At 38.1% G+C, this 20,592-nt stretch overlaps 2 protein-coding genes across 4 annotated transcripts in view; one reads left to right on the top strand and one right to left on the bottom strand.

The window, feature by feature from the left end:
• Positions 1-14,083, bottom strand: part of Tstd2 (thiosulfate sulfurtransferase like domain containing 2) — a 29,309-nt gene extending 15,226 nt beyond the window's left edge. The window contains exons 1-2 of one of the 3 annotated variants that reach the window (XM_047524348.1): positions 13,825-14,083; positions 10,426-10,635 (exon numbers count right to left, since the gene is read on the bottom strand). In XM_047524348.1, coding sequence (XP_047380304.1) covers positions 10,426-10,590 — 165 coding nt within the window. In that variant the 5' untranslated portion in view covers positions 10,591-10,635; positions 13,825-14,083. The other 2 variants (XM_047524346.1, XM_047524347.1) reach the window with 2 other exon arrangements.
• Ncbp1 (nuclear cap binding protein subunit 1) overlaps positions 14,077-20,592 on the top strand; it is a 38,378-nt gene continuing 31,862 nt past the window's right edge. The window contains exon 1 of the mRNA XM_047524344.1: positions 14,077-14,459. Within this exon, the coding sequence (XP_047380300.1) occupies positions 14,426-14,459 (34 nt within the window). The 5' untranslated portion in view covers positions 14,077-14,425. The remainder of the gene's footprint in view (positions 14,460-20,592) is intronic.

Raw genomic sequence — 20,592 nt, 5'->3', positions numbered from 1 at the left:
GATTAAGCAATATAAAGATGTCAATTCTTTTTTTGGTTCTGGGGATTGAACCGAGGAGCACTTAACCACTAAACCACATCCCCAGCCCTTTTTATTTTTTTATTTTGAGACAGTCTTGCTAAGTTGCTTAAGGCCTTGCTAAGTTGTTGAGGCTAGTTTTGAATTTGCAATCCTCCTGCCTCAGCCTCCCATGCTGCTGGGATTACAGGTATGCACTACCATGTCTGGTCAAGATGTCAATTATTTAAAGCATGTATTTAATGCAATTATAGTCAAAATTGGACAACTGTCCTTCAGGAACTTGACATGATTGTTCTAAAATAACAAAGAACTCTATCAAAATCCATTTTCCTTTCTTAGAAGGCAAACAGTATTTCCTGTTTTTTTTCTACAACCAGGTTTGGCTGTATAAATGTTTTCTCCAGTGGAATGTGAATGAAAGTGACATGTGACAACTCCAGGTCCATAAAAACCCTTTGTGTGATCCTCCATTCTCTCTTCCTCTTTAGTTTTACTGGGATGGAAATCCTGAAATTATGTGTTGAGGATTGCAGAGGTAACATCAGCCTGGGTCCCCAAAAACCTGTGTATTAATGAGAATTCTCCTATTCCCCAAGTCCAAAGTCCTTCTAAAGGGTTGAATCCACTATACAGATTTGGGTCTATTTGTTACTGCAGTCTAGGTCTCCATAATTAATAAATGAGGAAATTCTACAAAAGCAGTGAAGAAAAACTTGATATTCCAGATATAAATATCTACGATAGACAAACAGGGTAAGCCCATTCTGATGGGCATACTGAAAAACCAAAAACATTAATGGAACATCCTCAACTTTTACATCCTATATCCAATCCATCAACTCTACTTCCAAAATAATATCTACAATCTAACCATTTCCCCCACCTTCCTTGGACACTACTCTGTTGATTTAAGTCATCATCATGTCTTCCCTGGATTATTACAATAGTCTCCTAGTTTCCCTCTTTCCATACTTATCCTCATGATTTATTTTCCATTCAGCCAAAATGATTCTTTTAAAACTTATGTAAGAGTGCTGGGGATGTAGTTCAGTGGACATGTACTTGCACAGCATGTGCAAAGGCCCTGGGTTAAATCCCCATCACTGCAAATACAGAAATAAATAATTTGCTTTAAAACTTATGTAAGGTTCAGTGTAGTGGTACATGCCTGTAATTCCAGCTACTCAGGAGGATAGAAACTTTAAGGCCAATGTGGGCAATTCTGAGAACCTATCTTGAAATATTATAGAAAGGGCTGGGAATGTAGATCAGTACTAGACTGTTTGCCTAACATGCTCAAGGCCCCAGTACTTCAAAGGATAACAAAAACAAACAATCCTTAAATCAGATGATGTCATTCTTATCCTCAATAACCTCCAAAGGCTCTCTTCAAACTCTTTAGCAAAGTCCTTACAAGTCCCCAGATAACATGGCTCCTTACTAATTTTTGTTTGCAGTACTGAGGACTGAATGCAGAGGTGCTCTATCACTGAGCTACATCCCCAGCCATTTTTGTTTTTTCATTGTGAGACAAGGTCTCACCAAGTTGTTCACATTGACCTTGAACTTGCGATCCTCCTGCCTCAGCCTTGCACGATTACAGGTGGTACACCTTATATAGCAGCTCCCCCAGGTCCTTATGCGGCTCACACCACACCTCCTACCATTCTTAAATACGTGCTTTGGCTTAAACATGTTATGCAGGTTTCTGCACCATGGCCTTTGCCTGGGATGCTCTTCCTCCAAATATGTGGAGTGCTCATTTGCTCTTCTTCAAATGCCAACTACTGATGAGGCCTTTTCCTGACCATCCTACATAAAAGAGTAAACCAAAATCCCCTTAAACTTCTTTAATTGCTCCCCATTACACTTACCACCATCTGACACATTACATAATTATTTATTACCTTTCTATAAGATGACTTTCTAAAATATGTTTAATTCTGATATTGGTAAAATGAAATAGGCAATAAAATATACTACTGATAGAAGTGTATACTCTCTTTCTGGGATACTTATTTAACAGTGAATATCAAGAAATTCAACAGTATTCATATGCTTAAACCCCTTTCAGGGGCTGTTCTTAAGGAAAACACATGAACTTTGGACAAATATTAGTAAAATGCTGCAGGTATCATTAGCAGTTATTTCCAAAAGGGGAATGGTAAGCAAATTATGGCGTACACTAACTGTGGAATATTATGCAGTTTTAAGTTCCATGAAAAATATATTTATGATATAATGTTAAGTGAAAAAATTGGACAGAAATTGCTTACATAATATAAAGAAATGTGCCACAACAGCACCGCAATCCAGCCCAGCGCCTGCGCACAACCCCAGTGCTGCCACCTGGCACAGCGCCCGTGGTCTCTGTGGTGCCCCCACCTGGCTCAGAGCCCACACATGACGCAGTTGCCTGTGCTATAGCCAATCATCTACCAACAGGTGGGATTGCCTCTGCACAATATCATGTATTATTCCTGACCTGGAGGCCACCATCCCTAGTCGGGAAGCTCCCTTCTTGGGACACCGAAATATCAAGTACCTCTCAGGTATTAGGCTACTGAAGACTAGGAGGTTTGAACAGTACAGTATAGTTTTATTGTAGAATGTTTTTTAGTAGTACTATTATTATGATCATTCCTATTCATATCTACCATTATTCCTACTTCTCTTTTTATTACTATTTTTCTATTTTCCTCTTTATCTATGTCTTTGGAGACTCCCTTTTCTCATTCTAACAACCAATTTCTTTTAATTCTGCTTTAACTATTCCTACGATATTATATTGTACCTCTATAGACTTACTTCTTATTTCATTAACATTACATCCTACACCCCTCCCCATCCTCTTTGTCTACCATTAGAAATATGGTCATTATTGCAAACCTATTGTTTATGCTGTAGATAATAACCAAACTCATCATCTCTGTTTACTAAGACAATACTGTTAATATCTTAATAGGGACTATTTGGGTTAAGGATGCATATTGTTTGTATTGTGTGCTGCTAATATTGATCTCCCACTTTAAGGTGAAGTACTGGAAACCTGCAGGGACACTATAAGTCTACAGGGGGGAAACTGCAATACCTCGGATTCACACTGCTAAAGGGGAAGATACACAAACAACATGAAAAAACAAGGGAAGAAAGTGTCCCAAGCAAACCTAGATGCTATATCAATAGAATTCAATGACAGCATGGTAGAAGAAATGTCAGAGAGGGACTTCAGAATGTACACAATTAGGGGCTGAGGAGATGGCTCAGTTGGTAGAGTGCTTACCTTGCATGTACAAGGCTCTGGGTCTAATTCCCAGCACCAAAAAAAAAAAAAAAAAGGCAGAATGTACATAATTAAAATGATCCAAAAAGTAAAGGATGAGATAAGAGAGCAAATGCAGGCAATGAATGATCTCACCAATAAGTGGTTAAAAAAGCAAATGCAGGAAGCAAAAGATCATTTCAATAAAGAGATAGAGATTCTGAAAAAAATAAATCTTTGAAATGAAGGAAACAATAAACTGAATTAAAAATTCAATATAAAGCATCACCAACAGAATAGATCACTTGGAAGACAGAAACTCAGACAATGAAGACAAAATATTTAATCTTTAAAACAAAGTTGACCAAACAGAAAAGATGGTAAGAAATCATGAATGAAACCTCCAAGCATTATGGGATATCATGAAAAGAGCAAATTCAGGAATTACTGGGATTGAGGAAGGCACAGAGATACCAACCAAAGGAATGGATAATCTGTTCAATGAAATAATATCAGAAAATTTTCCAAACCTGAAGAATGAAATGGAAAATCCAATACAAGAGGCTTACAGGACACCAAATGTCCACACCAAGGCACATTATAATAAAAACGCCTAACATACAAAATAAAGATAGAATTGTAAAGGCTGTGAGAGAAAAGCATCAGTTTACATATAGGGGGAACCAACATAGATATCGGCAGGTTTCTCTGATGAACATTTTTCAAGCTGTGAAAGAAAATGGATGTCAACCAAGAATCTTATACCCAGCAAAACTTACCTTCAGATTTGATGACAAAATAAAATCCATGATAAACAAAAGCTAAAACAATTTACAAATAGAAAGCATGCACTACAGAACATTCTCAGCAAACTAGTCCAAGAGGAAGAAATGAAAAACAACAATGTAAGTCAGCAAAGGGAGGAACTACCCTAAAGGAAAAACAAATTAAAGGAGAAGCCTAGTCAAGTTAAAAACCAAAAATAAGCCAAAATGACCCGGAATACAAGTCATATCTCAATAATAACCCAGAATGTTAATGGCCTAAACTCATCTATCAAAAGACATAGACTGGCAGGTTGGATTAAAAAGAAAGACTCAACAATATGTTGCCTTCAAGAGACTCATCTCATAGAAAAAGCTACCTAGAGACTAAAGGTAAAAGGATGGGAAAAAACATACCATGCACACGAACTCAGTAAAAAAGCAGAGGTTTCCACCCTCATATCAGATAAAGTGGACTTCAAGCCAAAGTTAGTCAGAAGGGATAAAGGACATTTCACATTGCTTAAAGGAAACATAAATCGGCAAGACATAACAATCATAAATATTTATGCCCCAAACAATGGCACATCCAGGTATGTCAAACAAATTCTTATCAATTCCAGGAACCAAATAGACCACAACACAATAATACTAGGTGACTTTAACACACATCTCTCTCACCATTGGACGGATCTTCCAAACAAAAATTGAACAAAGAAACCATAGAACTCAATAACACAATCAATAATTTAGACTTCACAGACACATATAGAATATTCCATCCATATAGAATACACCTTCTTTTCAGCAGCACACGGTTCCTTCTCTAAAATAGTCGATATGTTACTCCACAAAAGCTACTCTAAGCAAATAAAAAAAATAGAGATACTACCTTGCATTCTATCAGATCATAACGGAATAAAATTAGAAATCAATGATAAAATAAAAAAACAAACTATTCCAACACCTGGAGACTAAATAATATGCTACTGAAGGATGCATGGATAACAGAAAACATCAGGAGGGAGATAAAAAAATTCTTAGAGGTAAATGAGAACAACAATACAACATATCAAAATCTCTGGGATGCTCTGAAATCAGTACTAAGAGGAAAATTCACGGCATGGAGCACATTCAATAAAAGAAGAAAAAGTCAACAAATAAACAACCTAACATTATAGTTCAAAGCCCTAGAAAAAGAAGAACAGATCAACACCAAAAGTAGAAGACAGGAAATAATTAAAATCAGCTGAAATCAATGAAATTGAAACAAAAGAAACAATTCAAAAAATTGACAAAACAAAAAGTTGGTTCTTTAAAAAAAATAAGCAAAATTGATAAACCCTTAGCCACACTAATGAAGAGGAGAAGAAAACTCAAATTACTAAAATTCATGATGAAAAAAGAAATATCACGACAGACACTACTGAAATACATAACATAATTAGAAGTTATTTTGAAAATCTATACTCCCTCAAAATAGAAAATCTCAAAGACATCGACAGGTTTTTAGAGACATACGATCCATCCAAACTGAATCTGGAGGACATACACAATTTAAACAGATCAATTTCAAGCAATGAAACAGAAGAAGCCATCAAAAGCTTACCAACCAAGAAAAGTCTGGGACCAGATGGATTCTCAGCCAAATTCTACAAGACCTTCAAAGAAGAACTCATTCCAAAACTCCTCAAAGTATTCCATGAAATAGAAAAGGAGAAAACCTTCCAAACTCATTGTATGATGCTAGAATCACCCTGATACCAAAACCAGACAAAGACACATTGAGGAAAGAAAATTTCAGACCAATATCCCTAATGAACATAGATGTAAAAATTCTTAACAAAATTTTAGTCAATCGCATACAAAAACATATCGAAAAGATAGTGCACCATGATCAAGTGGGTTTCATCCCAGGGACGTAAGGTTGGTTCAACACCCAGAAATCAATAAATGTAATTTACCACATCAACAGACTTAAAGTTAAGAATCATATGATTATTTTAAGCATTTGATTACAATACAGCATCCCTTCATGCTCAAAACACTAAAAAAAAAATAGGGATAGTAGGAACATACCTCAACATTGTAAAGGCTATTATGCTAAGCCCATGGACAATATCATTCTAAATGGAGAGAAACTGAAAGCATTTCCTTTAAAAACTGGAACAAGGCAGAGATGCCCTCTTTCACCACTTCTATTCAACATCCTCCTTGAAACTCTAGCCAGAGCAATTAGATCAAAGAAATTGGAGATATGAATAGGAAAAGAAGAACTCAAATTATCACTATTTCCTGATGACATGATTCTATATTTAGAGGAGCCAAAAAATTCCACCAGAAAACTTCTAGAATTCATAAATGAATTCAGCAAAGTAGCAGGATGTAAAATCAACACTAATAAATCTAATACATCTTTATTCTTAAGTGATGAATCCTCTGAAAGAGAAATTAGGAAAACTATCCCACTTACAATAGCCTCAAAAACAAAAAAATACTTGGGAATCAATCTAACAAAAGAGGTGAAAGACCTCTACAATGAGAACTACAAAACACTGAAGAAAGAGATTAAAGAAAACCTTAGAATATGGAAAGACCCACCATATTCTTGGATAGGCAGAATTAATATTGTCAAAATGGCCATACTACCAAAAGTGCTATACAGATTCAAGGCAATTCCAATTAAAATCCCAATGAGGTACCTTATAGAAGTAGAGAAAGCAATCATGAAATTCATCTGGAATAATAAGAGACCCAGAATAGCTAAAGAAATCCTTAGCAGGAAGAGTGAAGCAGGTGGTGGTATCACAATACCAGAGCTTCAACTATACTACAGAGCAATAGTAACAAAAACGGCAAGTGTTGGCACCAAAATAGACAAGTAGACCAATGGTACAGAATAGAGGACACAGAGACAAACCCACATAAATACAGTCATTTTACAATAGACAAAGGTGCCAAAAACATACAATGGAGAAAAGATAGCTTCAACAAATGGTGCTGGCAAAACTGGAAATTCATATGCAGCAAAATGAAACTTAAACCCCTATCTCTCACCCTGCACAAAACTCAACTCAAAATGAATCAAGGACCTAGGAATTAGACCAGAGACCCTGCACCTAACAGAAGAAAAAACAGATCCAAATCTTCATCATGTTGGCTTAGGACCAGACTTCCTTAACATGACTCCAAAAGCACAAGACATAAAAGCAGGAATCAAAAATTGGGATAGATTTAAACTAAAAAGCTTTTTCTCAGTAAAGGAAACAATCAACAATGTGAAGAGACAGCCTATAGACTGGGAGAAAATCTTTGCCACACAAATTTCAGATAGAGCACTAATCTCCAGAATTTATAAAGAACTCAAAAAACTATACACCAAAAATACAAATAACCCAATCAATAAATGGGTTAAGGAAATGAGCAGACACTTCACAGAAGGTCTATAAGCAATCAACAGATATATGAAAAAATGTTCAACATCTCTTAGTAATAAGAAAAATTCAAATCAAAACTACACTAAGATTTCATCTCACCCCAATTAGAATGTCTAATATCAAGACTACAAGCAATAATAGGAACTGGTGAGGATGTGGGGAAAAAGGTACACTCATACATTGCTGGTGGGGTTGCAAATTAGTGCAGCCACTCTGGAAAGCAGTATGGAGATTCCTCAGAAAACTTGGAATGGAACCACCATTTGACCTGGGCTATCTTACTCCTTGGCTCAGGCCAATTAGAATGACAATTACCAAGAATACAAACAACAAGAGGTGTTGGCAAGGATGTGGGGGAAAAGGTACACTCACACATTGCTGGTAGGACTGCAGATTGGTGTAGCCACTCTGGAAAGCAGTTTGAATGGAACCACCATTTAACCCAGCTATCCCACTCCTTGACCTATACCCAAAGGACTTAAAATCAGCATACTACAGTGACACACCTACATCAATGTTTATAGCAGCTCAATTCACAATAGCTAAATTGTGGAACCAACCTAGATGCCCTTCAACAGATGAATGGATAAAGAAACTGTGGTATATACACACAATGGAATATTATTCAGCCATAAAGAATAAAATTATGGCATTTGCAAGTAAATGGATGGAGTTGGAGAATATCATGCTAAGTGAAATAAGTCAATCCCAAAAACCCAAAGGCCGAACAATTTCTCTGATAAGTGGATGATGATACATAATGGGGGAGGGGCAAGAATGGAGGAAGGATGGATTATATAGAGGAAAATGAGGGGTTGGGAGGGGTTGGGGAGGAAAGATAATAGAGTGAGACAAATATCATTGTCCTATGTATATGTATGATTACACAACTGGTATGACTACTTCATGTACAACCAGAGATGAAAGTTGTACTCCATTTGTGTACAATGAATCAAAATAAAAATCAAAAAAAAAAAAAAAAGAAATGTTCCATAACATTTTGACTTGTTTCTTGGAATATAATCACATTGTTTTAAGAAAAATCATTTGAGTTTTGTAAAAAAAAAATAAATAAATAAATAAAAATATAAAAATTTTTTAGCCAATTACCTACCACTGAAAGACATCATTTCTCACATTTGGAACTATAAGCAATGTCAAATGAACAATCCATGCATATATTCTCCTATACATCTTTAATAATTTATCTACTTATGATAGATATCTACAAAAAAAAAAAAGAGACTCAAAAAGAATGAAATTTTAAATTGTGATGGTGACTTTCAGAAAAATTGTAACATTTATATTCTAATCAATATAGCATGTGAGTGGTCTCACTGAATTTTATTACTGTTTAGTTTTTTTTATCTTCAACATTTTTAGTGGTGGTGCAAATAAAAAAAATGCTACTTTCTTTTCATTTGCAGGTCTCATGCATCCATAAAAAACATTCTGAGACAATATTATAGATATTATCACTGTTGGACTTCCTCAACTTATGCAAGACTAAGCCTGGACCGTTCAGCACTGAAACAGTAGTGTGGGGTAGCCTGAAATTGCCTTAGAGCCCTCTTTTTACAGCCTCTCTTGTAACTTACTTTCATGACAGGCAAAAAGAAAAAGTATATTTCCCTCCAAAATGCTGATTAATTAAATAAGAAAAAAACTCAATAATTTTATAGTGGAAAAACTTTGCAGACATTGCCCTATCAAGTAACAAAAGTTAACATTGCTAGTAATAGGACAAAATGACATAATAAATCTCCTGAAAGCAACAAGATGAACACAACATTTCTTCAGGCATAGTCCTGCTAATTAAAAGTTTTAACCTGAATCTAATCACAAGGAAACAGGAGTCAAAATTAAACGAAGAGACATAAAAAAAATAACTCCTTTGTAGTTTTCAGAAGTGTCACGCTTGTGATTTAGGGAAAAACTGAGAAAATGTTCCAGTTTAAAGAAGACTACAGAGACATGACAATAAAGGCATTCACTAAAGGTATTACATAACCCTACAGTGGATCGATGAAGGTTATTTTGGGGACAATTAGTAAAATGTGAATGGAATTTCTGAACAAAGGGAATATGCAGGTAACTCAGATAATTCTTAGGACTCTTCCATAAGTTTGAAATTATTGCAAAAGAATGTTGTCGAAACACTTCTTGTACTGCATGAGTTTCTTTTTCAAGGAAATCTATACGAGATGAGTGTGGTGGGTGGCAGCTAGGAACACACAAGCTGAGCTATCTATTCTTCATTGTTATGGAGTCGGTAAAAGATGTCTCTTCAAGAAAGGACAACCAACTGAAGGTACAGAAACTGTCTCAATTATATGTCCTCAGTCAGGTCACTTTCCTTCCTAAGAGCCCCAGGTTCTCTGCTGTTAAAGAGGAGGGGGTTTCAGTCAATGGTTTCTAAAACCAAGGATAAAGGGCACAGAAGAAGAGCATCAGCACCACCTTCATCTCAGCCAAGTCCCAGCTATAAACACTAAATGCACTGCATTTTGGGATGCTTTGTCTGTTCTCCAAATCAATGGGAGCCCAGCCAGCTGAACCAGTTCAGAAATCTTACCCCATTCATTAGCAGGGTTCAATAAAACAGCCTTGAGATGGCAGCCTCACTAGATGACAGTTGCCCTAAGCCTATCTTTTCTCCCTAAGACTACATGTCTGGAGTTCCTAGGATTCCTCTCAAGGTCCTCAGTGGGGAAAGAAATCCAACCATCTGTCTAGGATATACTCCTCAAATACTATATCATAACTGTTGCTGGGCCACACCATGCCTATGATTCTCCTTTGTCTGGTGCTGAATTAACACCACTAATTAATGACCCAGACTAGACCATACTAGAGCTGGAGGGCAACCTCAAAAAGCTATTTTAGAGGTACCTGCATTACTATATACACATGGTCATGAAAACATCAATTGCAATTTTACCTTTTTCTTTGCAAATGAGTATTTCTTCTTTGTACTGCTATCTAACTCTGCTTTGAGACTACTGCTGGAATTAATAAGACTTCTATCTTTTAAATCCAGGTCAGAAAATCTTAAAATGCAGGCCTCCAGGTCATCTCCTTGGTCTGATGAAGTTGAAGAAGGCATCTGGATTGATTGAAGCAGTGGGCAGAAATTCCTTTCAATTTAGTACTTCCTAGGACATAAGCAAGAGAAAAAATGCCAAAGTCTGGTTATTTCCTAAAGTAAATATGAAGCTACTCAATCATGCAAATCTGCATAGACCCAGTAGCTCAAGTTATCTGTTCATTCATTTGCTCATTCAATAGTATCATTTAACAAGTATTCAATGCTACATACTGTTCTACATATTAGGGATATAGCAGTGAATGAAAAAGGAAAGACATATTCCAGTGGAGAGAGGTAAAGACATGAAGAACCTAATAACAAAAAAAGAAAAAACCAGATGCTGGGAAAGGTTATGAAGAAAAATAAGTAGGAGGCAGAGGGATGAAGGAGTTCTTTAAACATAGAGGGTAGGAAATCCTTTCTGAAACAGTAGCATTTGAGCAGAAATCTGAATTAGGGACCAAGTCATGTACACATTTACCATAAATACCAGAAAAGCACCAGGTACAACCAAAATCAACCAAGCGGTGTAATAATCTTCCATTATTAACACTTTGTTCTTTCTGTCCCAAATTTCAGAACCCATTTGAATAAGCCAGAAGAAATATCAAAAAAGTATTACTGTGGCCAAATCTTGTCAAGATGGATACACTACAACCAACATTCTGATTTTTTTATAAAATCTGTTCCAGGTGACAAATGCTAAGAGGAAACAAGAAGCACTGAGACTTTGGCTTATCGTATAGCTGGTCCCAAGCATTTGAACGTAGGCAAACCATTTAGTTTCTCGGAGTTCTAAAAAGCTTTTTAGTTTAAATCTATCCCAATTTTTGATTCCTGCTTTTATGTCTTATGCTTTTGGAGTCATGTTAAGGAAGTCTGGTCCCTAAATCTGCAAATTGGGGATGAAAATATTTACTTTACAGAATTAGAAAGGAATATATAACATGTTTGGCACATACTGTGGTCTGATGAATAGTTACACTGTTAATATTCAATTTAATGTAATGCCACATTAAAAATTTAACATTAAATTGATTTCTCTAAATATCAGTTACAGCAGACTATATTTTCCAAAAATGGTTGCAGAAGTATTTCTAGTCTATTTCCCCTCTCTCTAAGCTGGGAAGTCCCATAATTGCGCCCCAAAATAAAGTATGGCAGAAGTGAGTCTATGTAACTTCCAAGGTTGGATCCTAAAAAGGACACTGTCATGCCTTTTGATCTCCACACAGCTTTTTCACTAACCCCCAAATTACCTCCCTTTATTCTGAATCTTCTTTCAGCCTCACCTTACTTTATATCTATATTTGGAACTATTCTTTGGGGAGTCTCTGCTATGTGCCTGGCACATAGAACTGTACTGGGAATGCAACTCTCCATAAAACTGCTAAAGTTTCTTCTCTCTTGGAGTCAGTAAGGAGAGACTAAAAAACCAAATAATAAAAACATGAAAATACCAGATAGTGTCAGTTCCCTTTGCTGAACTCTCCTTACCATTCCAACTTCTAAATGTTGAATTTCTCTGTCTACATTCACCCTGTAGATGATCTCATTCACTCCCAAGGACTTAAAAAAACTAAATTTGCTCCAAAATAAGTGGAGAGGGGAGATAAAAATAGGTGAAGCCAGGTTGGCCATGAGTTGATAATTACCAAAGTTGGGTGATGAGTACATGGGGGTTCTTCAGTTTTCCCTACTTTGGTAGATATCTGAACTTCCATTAAAAGAGGAAAAAAGACGGGGCAAACATAAGAGGAAATTTGTATTTGGACTACTATATACTAAACATCTCCAAATCTGTACCTCCAATCTGGGCCTCTCTCCTGAACTACAATTTCATCTACCCACTGGCTAGCTTTGGTTTCAAAGGCAACTGTTCAAAACCAAACTTTTTAATGTACTCCCTCCAAATGAAACAGGCAGTTCTCTAATTTTCCTTATCTCAGTAAAAGACAATTCTATTCTTCCCGATATTCAGACAAAAAACTGTGGGGTGATTCTCAGCTCCTGATTGTCTCAAAAGATCATCAAGTCCTTCAGAAAATTCTATCAGTTTTGTTTTTGAAATACAATCAAAGCACACCTCTGTACCACCTTCACTACGACCTTGGTTCAGTTCCCCAACATTTCTTGCCTGAATTACTGCAATGGCCTAGGAGTCTTCTTCCTGTAGGAACCAGGGCAGTAACTTAAAAATAAGTCAGGCTATCTTCCAAAGGCTTCTCAATTAATTCAGATAATGTCCAAAGTCCTCACAAAATTCCTTTCCCTTATCTCTCTGATCTTATCTTCCACTACCCTCCATTTGCTCACTACCTCAGATTCCACTACTTGTGCCCTTAATGGGTCATTTAGAACATTTAGCTCCAAGAGAGGAGGGGTTTTCCTTTGTTCACTTCTGCATCCACAGCATACAACACTGCCTAGTGCACAGGAAGTGCTAAATATTAACACAGTCCAATACTCATTGAATGAAATAGCAGTGACTGAATAGTAGAGAAATGCCTCAAGGAGAACCTGATAGTTGCGCTGAAACTCTCATGACCAGAGTCAGACATATAGAGTTAGGAGTAGAGACCTTCAGGTAAAGGAAATAGTGAATATAAATTGCTAAAATGGGAACAAGATTGACTCATTACAAGAGGCAAAAAAGTGGTTGGAGCAGAGATGAGCGTAGAACCTACAGGTCCTGGTTTGGAGCTTGCAACAGAAAGTTCATGGAAAGTTGTAAACAAAGGAATAAAGAGATCTGATCATGGGTTTGATTTGAAAAGTACAGCTGTCAGGATTTATGGACAAAGGTTCTACAGGAAGTGAAAGACCTAAGAATGATTCCTCTCTACATTTTTGGATTAAGCAATTTAAGGATGATGCCATTTACTGAAATGGGTAAGACCGGAGGAGAAATAGTTTAGGCCAGGAAGGTTCAAGGCAGTGTGGTGCTCATCAAAGACGTCAGGGCAGGGGGTGTTCACATACCCTACACGTAAACAAGAACCCAACGACCACTGGAAACGAACTACTGAAACCATCACTTGTCCCTACTAATCAGCACAGACAGGTGAGAGGTAAGACCACCAGAGCAGCCGCAGGCTAGCTTACGCACCTGCCGGCCCGTCCCAGATGGGGGGCCTGAGTGGCGCCGCCTCCAGCCAGGCAGCACCCAGCGCTGGAGGTGCTGGCCCGACCTCCCCGCCAGCTCTCCCCAGACGACAAAAGCCGGCAGGTGGAAGCAAGATGAGCACCTACCAGCCAGTCCAGAGTCTTCCTAGGTTTCTCTCCGAGGGCCTGCCTCTGCCTGGCAGTGGTTGCCTTTCCCCGCCCTCGAGCCCACAGCCGCGCGTCCGCCAGGCTCGCGACGTCACCTCGCTCCGGAAGTCTTCGCGGCTGCCGGCGCAAGGGCCGCCGGGAACACGCTGGGGGCGGGGCACCGGAGCCCGTGGGCGTGCCCGAAGCCCGGGCGGGGACTCAGCGGCCCGTGCACCACTCGTCTCCAGGCCTGGCTCGCGGCCGGCGTGCTCTGGCTGGCTGGAGCTGCGGCGCCTTCCGCGTGGCCCCGGAAGGACACAGGGCGGAAGGCGGGAGAGGGAAGCAGCCGGCCGCGGAGGAAGCCCGAGGGGGCGGCTGCGTGCGGACCAGACGCCTGTAGAGCAGTGAGCCTCCAGACGCCGGCTCTGCGCCCACCGGCGGCCTCTCCCTTCGCGCTTTCCGGGAGCCTGCGGGAGCGAGTGCGCCTGCGCGCCGGCCCCTCCGAGTGCCTCGCCGCTGTCCTCGCGCCGGCCGGCGGCCCGACGGTTCCTGTGGCACTTCCCGCCCGGCTTCTAGGCTCGGCATCGCACGGGCGGGCGACATGTCGCGGCGGCGGCACAGCGACGAGAACGATGGTGAGTGCCCTCGGCTGGCCGCCGAGGACGCGCTCGGTGGGAGCGGAGTTGGGCTTACTTGGTCTTCGGGTCTTTGGGAAGGGACGGGAAACCTGTCTCCCCGGGAGCGTTCGGGGGCCCTTGGAGGGAAGGGGGTGCACAGCGCGGGTGAGACTGGGCGGCTTTGGACAGCGATGCCAACTCTCTGCCTCCTGGGGAGAGGAGGCCTGGCAAGTCCCGTAGGCAGACCCGTGGTCTCTAAGGACTCTTCTGGATCTGGCCATGCACCGAGGATCAGGATGTGCACCCGTGCCTGGGCTGTCGCCGCTGAGGGTCAGTGTTGGGGTCTCACGGTCCTAGTGCTTGGTTTAAACCCTCAAAGCTGCACGTGAAAATGGTTCTTGAAGACTTTGCAGAAAGACAAGAACAAAGCCTTGACAGATCTGATGAAGTGCAATCCGAACTCGACACCTGTGTTAGTTATGTGTTGATTTGCCTTCTTTTAAACTGCAGGGAGAGAATTTTGTCTTTTTCCACACCCACGAGGTCACTAGTAAGCAGACCCTTGTTACATTAGATTGATCTTAAGCATGTTTTTTCCGTGTAAGAAAGAGTGCTGGAAAACTAAGAGGAGACTAGAGGTTCTTAGGACCATTTGGATGATTGTGTTCATGAAGGTCATGGTGTTGTAATTGTAAAATTAAGAATAATTTTGTTAGTTGAAACAGAAAAAGTGCTTGCTTTATGTAAAGTATTAAAATAAGTGGAGAACACGCAGCCATGTAGAAAGGAGTGAAACTTCAGAGTAATTGTTAATATTTTTCAGCGTTTTGTTCCTTGAAGAGAGTTTTATCAAAATAGTTGAAGCAAGACTTTGGAGCCAGAGCATTTAGGTTCAAAGGCAGACCCTACTATTTGTCTGCTTTGTGATCTTGCCCAGGTGTATAACTTCCTTAAACCCTAGTCTGTAATATGGAAGTAATGATATTTATCTCTTCTGATTTCTATGAGGGTTAAAGGAGATTATACATGTACCCAATGGGTCATGATGCTGTTTATTATCATTTGCTAATGCTTCAGAAGTGACAAAAACTCCAGCAGATACCGACAGAGAAAGAAAAAATAATAGAAATTTTCAATTGAACATGTTCTCCACTAACATTTTTCTCTCCTGAAATGTTGAGGCAGTTGGGAATGGAGGCAGAATCACATGGATTAGTTTTAGCAGTGAAACACCAGATGTCTGCAAGGGCATGACTTGAGAGAATATTCTAGTCCAGCCTTCTTATCACACACCCAATTATCAATGCCCAGACAGCAGTAAGAGCAAGTCCAGGGCTTTCTCCATTGTATAAGTGTAACTGATGCTTTGATTTTTAACACAGGAGGCTTCTTGTACAGGGCATAGAAAATACAATATGTGTATGCTGTGTTTTGAACTAATCAAAAACTTATCCATTTGAAGTCATCTCTTGGGTTTTAAAGAAATTTTAGCCACTTCTTCCCATTTTCTTTGCTCATTTTGTGCTTTCTTTTCTTTGTCCATTTTTGTCAATCTCACTTGTAGACTATCTGTAAAGGGAAGGAAAATGTCACCAGAGGGCAACCTGGAAAATTAGAATGTGAATATATGGAAATATAACTTGCTTTGGTTAGTAGGAGGCTTTCATAGGTTTTTTAGAATTGGCTTCTCTTTTACTCCAGCTGGCAGCTAGATCACTATTTATTTTGATCATGTAGGAACTTCAGAGTAAATAAGACAAAGACATGTAAAAAAGGCATTCATTAAGCAGAGTTTATTATGTTAAATAATTTAGTAGTGAAGAGGCAGTTTATAAGTTCCTCTTTGATAATATGCTAAATCTGGAATTTTTGTAAATTGCCACAATTTGTGTAATGATCCTCTGTGGTTTACCCTAAACAGTGATCTGAATCTAATATTTTGGAAACTTTTCTTTTAATTTGTCATCTACTTACTTGTTTTTAAATAAGAAAGAAGTTGAAATATTATAGAAAGTTTTTAACAGTAGGGTAGGAATTACTACCATCAGAATTAAATGGGCATATCTGAGCATTGTTGGACTGTTAACAGCCCTTAACAGTCATTGACTGCTGTGACTTTTCCATATGCTTGACTGTATACAGTAGGCTGCACATCTGCAGGTTTTGCATCTGTGGATTCAACCAACAGATTGGGAAATATTTGGGGGAATAACTGTATCAGTAGTGAATGTGCTCACTTTTCCTTGTCTTTATTTCCTAAACAATATAGTATAATAACTGTTTACATAGCATTTACATTGTATTAGGTATTAATCTACAGATGACTTAAAGTATACTGTGTAGGTTATATGCATATACCATACAATTTTTTTTATGAGAAACTTGAGCATCCTCAGATTTTGGTATGTGCGAGGGGAGTGATATTCTGGAACCAGTTCACCTTGGACTGTATTATCCATCAGTTAGAACTCACCAGCAGTCTCAACTACTTGCAGTACAGTGGTAGACAATGTAAAGGTGGATCTTCCCTCCTAGTATGGAGAGACAAAAACAAATATGTATTATAATATGGTCACAAGAAGTTGGTCAGGGAACATCTTACTGAGGATGGCATCTGATCAAGTACCTGCAGGATGTATGGTAGAAAGCATATGCTCTGTGGCAGAAAGCAGTGGTCCAAAACAAAGGGAATGCTTCAGTTCAAAGATCTTAAGTCTGGGGCATTCCTGTCATGTTCACCAAACAGCAGAAAGGCTAGTGTTGATGGAATGGAATGAGTGAGGTGAAAGTTGTAGGAGATATGAACAGAGGGATAGCAGAGGGTCACACCTTTCAGACCTTATGGGACAATTTAAAAATATTTCTTTGTTGAAACTGGCTTATCCAAGATTCATGGAAACAGGTTTAGGAGACTATAACAATGAAGTTCATGTTGTAGTCATTTACAGACAAGGAAAGGGATATCCAAAATAGAAAGTAATACATATGGATATTAATCCAATGCTAAATCTAATTCATTCCTTAGCTTCCTTATAAATGTCTCTGAAGTGTTTCAGTTGCTGTAGAATATGCATTTTTAAGTGTTAAATATGTTATTTTGTTTTGAACGGATTAGATGTTCAAAATCTTAGCCAAAAACCATATAGCCCCATTGGAACTAGAGTTAGATCCTTATCTTTTAGACTGTGACTGATTTTTTTACTTAATTTTGAAAAAAAAAGTGAATAAAAGTGAAGTTTGTTATTCCAAAGAAGAATATACTTTGTTACAGAATTGATGGTTACCTCTTTAAAATCTGCAGGGTCAAGATATATTACTTTTTTTTTTTTTTTAATTTACTTTATTTTACAGGATTTCCACTTTGTGGGTCCAAAATTTTTTGTAGCACATATAATTCTAATAAGGATATAGAAATAATACAATGTATTCATATAAAATTAGGATGGGGGGGAGAGTCTGTGATTGTAGCTTGCTGATAAAGTGCATGCTAAGCATGTACAAGGCCCTGGGTTTGGTCCCCAGCATCCCTCACTAACCCCACTCCAAAAAAGGGAGAAGTAGTGGTAAATAAAATAAGATTAGGATTGCCTACTAATTAATTTGGGCAAAATTTATTTTTGTATTAAGGCCCTTTCAGGTGGGTTTTAATAAAGAACAGTTTCTTATTTCTATGCTAGCCATATCCATCCAAGTGAAGTAGCAGTACATAACTGTCACTTACAATATACGGCTTTTATGTAGTTACATTTTACTATAAAACTGTTCTTGCTTTGGAGCTACCATAGACTTGTTTTCTTGAGGATACATGATATAAAATCATCTAAATGCCCAAATAGTGTTTTAATTAAGGTGCTTTATTCTACTGCTCTGCTTTCACCCAAGTTTTGTTCTGAATTCAGTATCTTGTCTATGAGTTGAGATTGTGTCTGTAGTGCCCCCCTCCTCCACATATTCTCTCAAATATCAGGTGAAAGTAGGATGTTGCTTACCTCTTTGTACTTTCTACCTCCTACCATTCTCCAAATAACTTAACCTTTAGTTAGCTAAAATGAAATGGTTATAGTTGAGAGATTACAATACTCATGCATTTTCTCATTGTTCCTCAGTAATCCTGCCTTCTCTCTCTGCAGCATTGTTTACCCCTTGTCAAGCTTATAAGAGAACCTGGGAGGTTGTTTTAAAGACAAGGTTTGAGTCCAAACTGGAGCAAGCCATCCAGATAGTTAAGTTAGGAAGCTTGTGGAGATGGGTTAAAAAGGTTGCAAATTAGATGGACTAGAATGAAGGGAACAGTGTGATTAAGGTTTAAAAAACAACTGCTCTCATTCAGCCAGTTTCACAGCATCTGCATTCTTCCAGCCTCACTGAAATCTGGTTTTGAAGAACACTATTAGTATGTTCCACTTTCTAGAACAGAGTTTCTCAGCATCAGCACTATTGACATTTGGGGCTGGATTGTTTGTTGTTTGGAGATGTCCTATGCAGTGTGGAATGTTTAGCAGCATCCCTGGCCTCCAACCCCTAGATGCCAAATGGACTCCACCAGTTACGAAAACTAAAAATGTCTCTGGAGATGGCTAGATCTGCACCCAAATGAGAACCACTGCTTAGAAGAAGGCTGTTTTAATGTCCTGACGGCTTATGCAAACATTGCATCAAATAGTCAATTTTTTCTAGGGAATGAATCTTGGAAATAAAAGACCTTTTCATTCTTTGGGTAGCCGATTTTTAATAGATGATGTGACTTAGTTTTGATGTTTACTTAAGAATTAGAGTCACTGATCCCTCTCTGTCCTACATGCACACAGTGTTACACAGGCAGATGTCTACAGGAATACCTCTCAACTGTTCCCCTACATCCATGTTATACTTTTTGTGGCATTATTCCTTGAAAATTATATTTAGTGGTTATTTAAACCATATTATAATGGAAATTAAGGCGATTAGGAAGTCAAAACACTGTATGTAACCTTTTATAATACATCCTCGAGTTCTGTTAGATCAGTAGTAGATTGGTTTTATTTAGCTTAAGTTCATATGGTGTCAGAAGATTATTTCAGTCATTAAAGAGACTTTTAACATCCTGAACTTAGAATATTTTAAGTGCTGTGTTTTATGAGAAGCACCATATGTTTTCAACCAAATATTCCAGAGATAAATGAGGATTGTGAACTCTATAAGAATAGTTCAATTCCGTTAGTTCTTCAGGTCTGAAGAAAATCAAAATTTTATACATTTTATATGTCATATATGTGTATATATATATATATATAAAATTTACATACACATATATATGTCTAATCTGTAACCATATATCCAACTGTAGATGTTCATTAAGAGAGATTACCAGCAGTTATAGACTATTGTTGCCTTGTCCTTGTGCTGTCCTAATAAAGTAACTTCTAGTAGTTAAAAATTATATTAAAGTCTTAATGTATTTCACAAAAAGGATTCAGATGGTTCTGTTGAGATTTTAAAGAAAATGGTAAGAAATCACTAGGAACAAAGGGAAGTCTGAACAATAGTCCATTCAGAGCTTGAGGTTGATTTGTGATAGTTTTTTAAATGAGTTAGGATCAATAATTACCCAGTTAAAGCAGAAAATGATAAAAATATGTATGGTACTTTTTTCCACCAGTTATTTTATATAGTACTCATATGTATATGATACTTATTTGTTCTCAAACCAAAACTATTAATTAAAGAGTTGAGATAAAAGCTCAGGCATGTAAAAAGCAGGAAATCTTAATGTTTTTGCTTCTCTTTTCCCAATTTTTGAAGTTTTATTTTTATACCTAATGCAAATGCAACAGTTTCTTTTTTTAACCAAAAATTTCCAAAGCATTCATCTTAATTTTGCACCCTTACAGTTTCTGTAAAAATTAAGTTTCATTATTATTAGATTAACAAATACAACTCTACTTGTGCTAACAGGTTTAGGATAAGCAACTGAGGATCAGTGAACAAGGTAAACAACTCAAGTTGAAAGAACAGAAGTAGCAGTACCTGAGCAGTCTGACTATTTAGCATGTTGTTGATGCCATTCCAGAAGTGGACGTGGCACAGAAGTGGACATGGCTGCTGCATTGCATAGCTCCATGGACACTCTTTATACAACTAAGCATAAACACTGGAGTTACGGTTTATGCAA

This window comes from Sciurus carolinensis, chromosome 14 (genome assembly GCF_902686445.1).
Source record: "Sciurus carolinensis chromosome 14, mSciCar1.2, whole genome shotgun sequence".
Classification (NCBI taxonomy): Eukaryota; Metazoa; Chordata; class Mammalia; order Rodentia; family Sciuridae; genus Sciurus; species Sciurus carolinensis.
This window is presented reverse-complemented; position numbering and strand designations above follow the sequence as displayed.